The following is a 9,944-nucleotide window of genomic DNA, read 5'->3' as shown; positions in this document are numbered from 1 at the left end:
CACGTTGAGTCTACCTGTAGACCACGTTGAGCCTACCTGTAGACCACGTTGAGTCTACCTGTAGACCACGTTGAGTCTACCTGTAGACCACGTTGAGCCTACCTGTAGACCACGTTGAGCCTACCTGTAGACCACGTTGAGTCTACCTGTAGACCACGTTGAGTCTACCTGGAGACCACGTTGAGTCTACCTGTAGACCACGTTGAGCCTGACATCTACCTGTAGACCACGTTGAGCCTACCTGTAGACCACGTTGAGCCTACCTGTAGACCACGTTGAGCCTACCTGTAGACCACGTTGAGCCTACCTGTAGACCACGTTGAGCCTACCTGTAGACCACGTTGAGTCTACCTGTAGACCACGTTGAGCCTACCTGTAGACCACGTTGAGCCTACCTGTAGACCACGTTGAGTCTACCTGTAGACCACGTTGAGTCTACCTGTAGACCACGTTGAGTCTACCTGTAGACCACGTTGAGCCTACCTGTAGACCACGTTGAGTCTACCTGTAGACCACGTTGAGCCTACCTGTAGACCACGTTGAGCCTACCTGTAGACCACGTTGAGCCTACCTGTAGACCACGTTGAGCCTACCTGTAGACCACGTTGAGCCTACCTGTAGACCACGTTGAGCCTACCTGTAGACCACGTTGAGTCTACCTGTAGACCACGTTGAGCCTATAGACCACGCTGACCACCTGTAGACCACGTTGAGTCTACCTGTAGACCACGTTGAGTCTACCTGTAGACCACGCTTGAGTCTACCTGTAGACCACGTTGAGCCTACCTGTAGACCACGTTGAGCCTACCTGTAGACCACGTTGAGTCTACCTGTAGACCACGTTGAGCCTACCTGTAGACCACGTTGAGTCTACCTGTAGACCACGTTGAGCCTACCTGTAGACCACGTTGAGCCTACCTGTAGACCACGTTGAGTCTACCTGTAGACCACGTTGAGCCTACCTGTAGACCACGTTGAGTCTACCTGTAGACCACGTTGAGCCTACCTGTAGACCACGTTGAGCCTACCTGTAGACCACGTTGAGCCTGACGTCTACCTGTAGACCACGTTGAGCCTACCTGTAGACCACGTTGAGTCTACCTGTAGACCACGTTGAGCCTACCTGTAGACCACGTTGAGCCTACCTGTAGACCACGTTGAGTCTACCTGTAGACCACGTTGAGTCTACCTGTAGACCACGTTGAGTCTACCTGTAGACCACGTTGAGCCTACCTGTAGACCACGTTGAGTCTACCTGTAGACCACGTTGAGCCTACCTGTAGACCACGTTGAGCCTACCTGTAGACCACGTTGAGCCTACCTGTAGACCACGTTGAGTCTACCTGTAGACCACGTTGAGCCTACCTGTAGACCACGTTGAGCCTACCTGTAGACCACGTTGAGCCTACCTGTAGACCACGTTGAGCCTACCTGTAGACCACGTTGAGTCTACCTGTAGACCACGTTGAGTCTACCTGTAGACCACGTTGAGTCTACCTGTAGACCACGTTGAGCCTACCTGTAGACCACGTTGAGCCTACCTGTAGACCACGTTGAGCCTACCTGTAGACCACGTTGAGCCTACCTGTAGACCACGTTGAGTCTACCTGTAGACCACGTTGAGCCTACCTGTAGACCACGTTGAGTCTACCTGTAGACCACGTTGAGTCTACCTGTAGACCACGTTGAGTCTACCTGTAGACCACGTTGAGTCTACCTGTAGACCACGTTGAGTCTACCTGTAGACCACGTTGAGTCTACCTGTAGACCACGTTGAGTCTACCTGTAGACCACGTTGAGTCTACCTGTAGACCACGTTGAGTCTACCTGTAGACCACGTTGAGTCTACCTGTAGACCACGTTGAGCCTACCTGTAGACCACGTTGAGTCTACCTGTAGACCACGTTGAGCCTACCTGTAGACCACGTTGAGCCTACCTGTAGACCACGTTGAGCCTACCTGTAGACCACGTTGAGCCTACCTGTAGACCACGTTGAGTCTACCTGTAGACCACGTTGAGCCTACCTGTAGACCACGTTGAGTCTACCTGTAGACCACGTTGAGTCTACCTGTAGACCACGTTGAGCCTACCTGTAGACCACGTTGAGCCTACCTGTAGACCACGTTGAGTCTACCTGTAGACCACGTTGAGCCTACCTGTAGACCACGTTGAGTCTACCTGCAGACCACGTTGAGCCTACCTGTAGACCACGTTGAGCCTACCTGTAGACCACGTTGAGCCTACCTGTAGACCACGTTGAGTCTACCTGTAGACCACGTTGAGCCTACCTGTAGACCACGTTGAGTCTACCTGTAGACCACGTTGAGCCTACCTGTAGACCACGTTGAGCCTACCTGTAGACCACGTTGAGCCTACCTGTAGACCACGTTGAGTCTACCTGTAGACCACGTTGAGTCTACCTGTAGACCACGTTGAGCCTACCTGTAGACCACGTTGAGCCTCAGTCGGCTCCAGGACATTTATTGCGTAATCCAGCCAGTAGTAAATTAAATTAGAAACCCAGGATTCCGACAAAAGGGGAGGAGTCACAAAATAAGGGAAGATGCTCATCAGCGACTAGGTAGAGCACTTTTATTTAAAAACAGTTTTGTAAGCATAATGTCGACTAAACAAACGATAATCCACCTTAATCCATCTTTTTAAACGTTTGAAGAAGAAGAAGAAGAAGGAGGAGGATGAGGATGAGGATGGCGGAGCTTGTGGTTGCTCAGTCGGCTTCTTCCTCAGACTCCTCCTCTTCCGCCGTCTCCAGCCAGGTGAGCCACTGGTTGACCTTGACAAGAAACCAACAACATTCAGTCACACAGATGTCGGTTTACATTTCGATGCATCGTTGTCCGTGGAAACGCCCCGTACCTGGAAGAGAGACTTCCCTTTGCCCGGGAACTCCTGCGTGACGTCTTCTTTCCATGCGAGGAAGGCCTCTTCTTCGATGATCTCCATGTCGTAGAGGTTCACAAAGTAGCGCAGCAGCATGCCTGAGTGGCAACAACAGGAACACAAACGCATCATGATCAAAACTACTCATTATGTTTAAAAGTGCAAGTGTCCCTTCATCAGTGTCCCGTCAGCGCCCTCTGGTGGCCGGGCGGGGCGGTGCGTACCTTTGGGGAAGGCGCTGGCGTGGCAGTGCACCTGCAGGGCGTAGAGGGCGCTGACCTGCAGCTCGGCGTGGGCGTGGAGGAACTTCTGCAGGACGGGCTTGAAGGCCAGCAGCAGCTGCTTCTCCTGCTGCTCTCGGGGGGGAGGCTCCTCCCCCTCCTCCTCCGCCGCCGCGCTCAGCTCCTGGGAGATGAACTGGAGGAAGCTGGGCAGCGGGGTCAGGGGTCAGAGGTCAGCGGTCCATTTCACACCGTGAACGTGAGCTCCTACCTGGTCACGAGGATGTTGACGAAGCCTCTGTCGGCGTGCAGCTTGGGCGAGACGTTGTCCTTGATCCACTTGTAGACGGCGTGCGGCGCCGGCTCGGCCCGAATCTGCTGCAGCAGCTGCTTCTCCAGCTTCAGCAGCGGGAACAGGAAGCCCAGGCTCCTCCCCTCCAGGATCTCCAGCATGCGCTCCTTGTTCTGGTCCATTTCTGCCGGCGACAACAAGTCAGCGCCCGCGGCCACGTGCGCGGCCAGGTGGAGGAGGAGGCGGGGCTTACCCGGGAGCATCTTCTGCATGTCGACCTTGCTCTGCGCGAAGAGGTCGGCCAGCCACTCGCCGTCCTTCAGCCGCGCCGCCTGCTGCAGGCAGAGCAGGAAGAGGGGGAAGTGCGTGCCGTTCTCCAGCGGGCGGGCCAGCTCGGCCACGCCCACCAGCTCGGCGATGACGGCGCGGGCCGCGAACTGGGCCAGGTAGGACTTGACCAGCGGGATGGACGGCTCGATCTCGGGGCACCGGTCCAGGACGCAGAGCAAGGCCCGCATGAAGTCGTCCCCGGAGACGAGGCCCTCGGCGCGCAGCGCGTGGATCAGGGCGCTGGCGTGCTCCTCGTCCTCGCCGGGCCGGTCCAGGGACAACACCATGATCCTGCTCAGCAGCTCCGGCAGGAAGTGCGAGGGCGCCTTCATCTCCCTGGCCACGCCCACGGCCTCGGCCAGGTTCTTACTGGTCAGGTACTCCGTCACCATCGTCTCCTGGAGGTGGAGATGGGAAATAAATTAGTTCCATCACCAAATGGGACAAATTATTTATTGATAATAAATAAATATATATAAATGTATTTATATTAGGGCTGTCAATCGATCAAAAAAATTTATCTAATTAATCGCACATTTTGAAATTGCGATTAATTAATCGCGATTAAAAGTTAAAAGTTCATTCTTTTTAAAGACCAAACTTCCCACAGAGCTGTGTTTTCAAAGAGGCTCCTACCTATAAAGTGCCAGCGAGGTATTTAATATCGTGGATGATAAATTGTTTCTTCAGTGAAACATCAGATTAGTAAAAAAAAGAGAAGTATATTGAGACCCCATTGGTCCTGTCATCTTTAACATTGAACAGCAGCAGCAGAACCAGTGGCCTTGATAACTGACTGACATTCACATATGTCACGTTCACCCTCTGGAGGCTCATTTTATACATTTTACACACACACAAAAAATTCATCTTTTAAAGGCGTTTGCATATGACACATACCCAAGTGTTCTACATCAAACATTCCAGAACAATCTCAGCTCTATTCAATGAGGCTCATTGTCCTCGCGCGTGTTCTCTGCTCTCTGACTGACAGGCTGCTCATGAGCCTCACCTGTGAGGTGGGAGGTCCTTTGTGATTTACTGAGTGTTCATTGGTTGTTTTTTCCCCAAAATGTTGACAGACAAACGGATTGACCAATCACGGTGAAGGTTTCGTGTGACGCGTTCTTTCCGCGCCGCGTCCCCCGACACGTCGCCCCTCCGTTCCTCTGTGTATCAGAGGGGGAGACGGGAGGAAGGAGGAGCAGGAGGAAACCCGACTGATTCATCCACGAGTTAAACTGATTTATGCTCCTTATTTTCGCGGAAAAATAATTGTTTTAAAAACGGAAACAGTGTTAAACCGTACTGCCGCGGTTTGACACTCGGTTTGAGTGTAAAAACTTCAACGAACACCGGAAGTAAACAAAGTTGCGTTAATTGCGTTAAAATATTTTAGTGTGTTAACGCAGCCAAATTAATCGCATAGATTAACGCGTTAACGCTGACAGCCCTAATTTATATATAAATAAATGCATATGTATATATTAGGGCTGTGAAACAAGTACATTTTTTAATCGGGTTAATCACAGGTTTTTGTGGATTAATCATGATTAATCACATATTACCGATATATTTTGTGAGAACATAGATTTATGACAAAAGACGGATATATACATTTATACATTCTTCTATACAATGGTGCTGCAACTCAGCAGTTATTTAGCAGTTTTCTTCCATATGGAACATTAATACATCTTCATCCTAAACAGAATGTTTAACCCTCCTGTTACCTTTCGGGTCAATTTGACCCCATTCAATGTTTAATGTCGGTGTTCTTTGGGGTCAATTTGACCCCAGGCTGTTTTTCACTGTGTCAAACATATAAGAAATAGCAACTTTTTTATTTATTTAAAGGGCTATTTAGGTAGTCAACAAACAAACATAAAGTACCTCACACTTAAACTTGGGAAGCAATATTAATTCTAATAATTTTCTGGAGGTTTTAATTGCTGGGGTCAAATTGACCCCGAGGGTAAAATATGTTCGTATATGTAAAGGTAACAGGAGGTTAAACAGAGCATGTTTCTCTTGTTTGTCAACCATGAACTCCACCATGACACAATCTAAAGGCCTCTAGTCTTCCTCTAGCAGCTGCTGAGGCAAACTGACTGTGTGGGTTTTCTTCATGAACTGGGCCGTGATGAAAGGGACGGCGGGGACACCGCTGCAAAGCTGAAACCTCACCGGCCCGGACAGGTGGACAGATTGACAAGTGACTTTTTTTGCTCGGTCCTGATGCGCGCCACGGAGCTCTGTGGCGCCAGCGGAGATCGATAAGTGTTAACGCAACGCGAAGAGACAGAAATGACATGCTGCTGTGGAGATCGATCAACAACAGACGTTTAGTTTAATAAAAGAACAAAGGCGTGCTCTAGAGAACATGTCAGGGGTCGGGCCAATCTCTTTAATGTCATGCGATCTACCGACACTACGCCGCGATCGACTGGCAGGTCGCGATCGACGTGTTGAGACCCTGATCTACAGGAAGTAAAAGTCGTAACAAGGTTTCCGGAGGTGAACCTGCGGAAGGATCATTACCGATGAACAGACCGTCTGCATGAGAGCGGACAGAGTTCAGATTGAAGTGGTGGATTGGAAGCTCATTTTGCAAGTGACTTTTTTTTCGTCCCGACGACCAACAACAGACGGATTGGAAGCTCATTCTGCGCATGCGTTAAATGCGTTAATAATAAAAAAACTAGTTAAACCTGTAATTGAATTAACGCGTTATTTTTCACAGCACTAGTATATATCGCTATACGCCTCTTGGCTCACAGCGGTCCTGAGCAGCTCCTCTGTGGACGGAGGCGGTTTCTTGCTGGTCTTCTGAGGTTTCTCTTGGATGGGCGGAGGGTTGGTCTTCAGGCCGAGCTGCGGAGGCTGAGAGGTTAAAGGTCATGTGATTACTACAGAAGGCGCTTCACTAGAGAAACCATAACATGTTACATCAGTTACAGTGACGAGTTTAACAATTAGTTTGAGAATTATTTTTTAAAACGGGATGATTCAAGCGTCCGCGTGCGCTCAGAACACGGAGGCGCTGAACGAACCCAAATGGCTCCGACACGATGTCATTCACACGCTGATGGGAGGGGCTTAAGTTCCACCTGCAGAAACTAACAGGCACACACAGTAGGAGGAGCTACGGGAGCCCAAAGACTCCACCCTCCAGCGAGTCCACACCGTCTCTCACCTGTCCCGGGGGGGGGGTCTGGGTGCTGGGGGGCATCAGGGGGGGGGTCTGGGGCTGGAGCTTGGGCATCTGGTTCTTGAGGAGCAGGAACGACTGGGCGGGCCGGAGGCTGATCTGAGGGACCAGCAAGTGCAACAACACAAACTACAGATTAGCACCGGCCAAAAACACCAAAAGCATCCGGTGATGACGCCACGCCCTCGTCAGCGGCGCCAGCCACCAGATTGAAGAAGAGGAGGAGCAGGAGGAATATCAAAGACAAGAACACGAGAGGAAAGCGCGGCGGCTCCTCAGGGCGCCGTATGGTTAAACCCCTCCCAGGTACCTCGTCTGCATGGAGTCCCTTCTTGCCGAATCGTGGAGGCGTGTCCTTGGACTGGACCTGCTGCTGGGCCATGTGGTTCTGGTGGAGGAAGTGCTGGTTCTGAACCTGTTGGGGGGGAAAGGCAGAGCGGGCTCCGTGGGTCACGTCCTCCGGCCCTCAGGATGTGCAGAGGAGCAACCGGCCGAATGACGATGTTGTTGTTGTTGTTGTTGTTACCTGGTTAGACTTGACGAAGCACTGTGCCTGTGGTGGGGGGGCGTGGCCGTTGAAGAGCGGGTTGGTGCGGTGGCGTGCCATCGTGGGCGAGTACCGGTCCTGAATGACCCCCGGCCCGGTTCCAATCCCACCGCCTGATTGGACGAGCAGGAACAGAACAACAGTCGGCAAGCGGATCAAACCATTCAACAAGCGGATCAAACCATTCAGCAGACGCCCCCCCCACCTGGCATCTGTCCGAACATGTCCGCCAGGCCTCCCAGGCCCTCCAGCCTCAGCCGGTGGGGCATGAAGGGGTTCTCCAGGAAGAAGCCCGTCCTCCCGCCCTGAGACGTGGGCGCTGGGATGAAGAGACCCAGGTCCTGCAGGAACAGGGGGGGGGGGGGGGGGTCAGAGGGGCTCTGGCTCTGTGGGGGTCAGAGGGGCTCCGGCTCTGTGGGGGGGGGTCAGAGGGGCTCTGGCTCTGCGGGGTCCCCCGGCCTCACCTTGGCGGCGTCCTGGCGGACCTGCTGCAGCGTCTCGGGGCCCGTGTCGATGAAGGCCTTGCGGGGGACCCAGCGGTTCTCCCGCAGCTCCAGGGTGTCCTGCAGCAGGAAGCGGATCCTGGCCGGCAGCGCCTTGTTGTTCTTCAGGGACCGCATGCGGCCAAAGTACTGACCCATCAGAGACTGGGGGGGGGAGGGAGAGAGAGAGAGAGAGAGAGAGAGAGAGAGAGAGAGAGAGAGAGAGAGGGAGGAGAGAGAGGAGAGAGGGGGCGGAGAGAGAGGAGAGGGAGGAGAGAGAGGGGAGAGAGAGAGAGAGAGGGAGGGAGGAGAGAGAGGGGAGATGGAGAGAGAGAGAGGAGAGAGAGGGAGAGGGGAGAGAGAGAGAGAGGGAGGAGAGAGGGGAGAGAGAGAGAGAGGGGGGGGGGGACACAGAGGCAGCCAGGTTACTCGTGAGGCTCCTGGTTCCTGCAGCTTCACTGACTCCAAAGTTTATTTCTCACACTGAAAAAAACTCTCGGCTATTTAATGTTTGAATGCAGGGGTGCTCAATACGTCCGCAGAGCTCCGACGCCGGTCTGCGCGCATCGGGACGGAGCAAAGAAAAAGTCACTCGCACCCCCCCCCCCCAACTCGCAAGGTGTGGGGGTTTGGGGGTGCGTGAACCCGGTCGGGATGTAGAAGGGGGTGCGTGGCCTAAAAAGTTTGGGAACCGCTGCTCTAAAGCATCACGTGATCTAAATAAAACTAGAATATTAATGAACACTTGTACTTTTACAGACCTCACATTCACATTGTCAAATTCAAAGACCGTTGCAGTTTCACAAACATTACGAACAAACTGTCGAAAGAATCGGCACTCGTGTGCTGAATTTGACAGTCACACACACACACACACACATATATAGTCACACACACACACACACACATATAGTCACACACACACTCACTCTGGCTCTCTCGTGGTCGAGTCTCGGCCCGACGGTTCTCATTATCTGGCAGAGGCACTCCAGATCCTCCCCCATGTCCTTGAGCTGGACCCTCTTCTTCTTCTCCAGGAGCTGCAGGAGGAGGTCACGGCGTGAGCTTCAGGTGTTTCTCTCGACCCCCTGCTGTGACCACATTGTTTCTCCAAGGCGAGGTCAGAGGTCACGTACCGTCTTGATGCACCTGTGCAGGATGGACTCGTGGATGAGGTCCAGCTTGCCCAGTTCACTGATGAATTTGATGTTGCCGAGCATCTTGAGCTTGGCGATGGAGCGCTGCTCCTCCTCCTCCGAGGACAGAGGGGCGTCATCTTTGTCATAGACTGAGGAGAGGCACAGGGTGAGCTCCACAACAGAATGAAGAAATACAAATTAAATAAATAAATAACATAAATACAAATTAAATAAGATAAACATAAATACAAATTAAATAAAGATAAATACAAATTAAATAAATAAGATAAATAAAATTAAATAAATAAAAATAAATATGATAAATATAATGAATAAAAAATTAAAAATTAATAAATTAAAGAAACAAAATAAGAACAAATAAAATAAATACAAATAAAATAAATAAAATGAATAAGATAAATAAAAAAATAAAACATTAAATAAACAAAATAAGAAATAAAATAAATACAACCAATTTTTTTTAAAATAAAGATAAATTAAATAAACAAAATAAACAAAATAAATTAAATAGTGAACATCTCCGAGATACTTACTTTCAACATTTCTGGCGCGGTTTTCAAATTCATCTTGAAGTTTGGAAATTAGCAGTCTTCTGAAGGTCTATCACAAAAAAACATCACAATGGTTAGGACAAATAATAATATGCAGCGAAGCAGAGACTAATGCCTCATGAAGGAGAAGTCTCAGCTTTGGGAGGAAGGAGAACCCTCAGCTGGAAGGAAGGAGAACTCAGCTTTGGGAGGAAGGAGAACCCTCAGCTTTGGGAGGAACTCTCACCGTGTTCTGCTTCTGGGATGTT

General features: G+C 50.9%; 1 protein-coding gene across 1 annotated transcript; it reads right to left on the bottom strand.

Moving 5' to 3' along the window:
• Window positions 1–2,555: 2,555 nt before the first annotated feature.
• Window positions 2,556–9,739, bottom strand: LOC130194812 (eukaryotic translation initiation factor 4 gamma 2-like). Its single transcript, XM_056416001.1, has 14 exons — window positions 9,679–9,739; window positions 9,122–9,273; window positions 8,915–9,025; window positions 7,968–8,150; window positions 7,709–7,844; window positions 7,483–7,616; window positions 7,268–7,371; window positions 6,942–7,065; window positions 6,524–6,628; window positions 3,669–4,143; window positions 3,395–3,599; window positions 3,127–3,329; window positions 2,879–3,000; window positions 2,556–2,795 (listed from the first exon to the last, which is right to left on the bottom strand). The coding sequence occupies exons 2-14, from the start codon at window positions 9,203–9,205 to the stop codon at window positions 2,730–2,732; spliced, it is 2,052 nt and encodes a 683-aa protein (XP_056271976.1). The 5' UTR covers window positions 9,206–9,273; window positions 9,679–9,739; the 3' UTR covers window positions 2,556–2,729.
• Window positions 9,740–9,944: the final 205 nt, after the last annotated feature.

Source organism: Pseudoliparis swirei, chromosome 6 (assembly GCF_029220125.1).
Source record: "Pseudoliparis swirei isolate HS2019 ecotype Mariana Trench chromosome 6, NWPU_hadal_v1, whole genome shotgun sequence".
In the NCBI taxonomy this organism is placed as follows: domain Eukaryota; kingdom Metazoa; phylum Chordata; class Actinopteri; order Perciformes; family Liparidae; genus Pseudoliparis; species Pseudoliparis swirei.
This window is presented reverse-complemented; position numbering and strand designations above follow the sequence as displayed.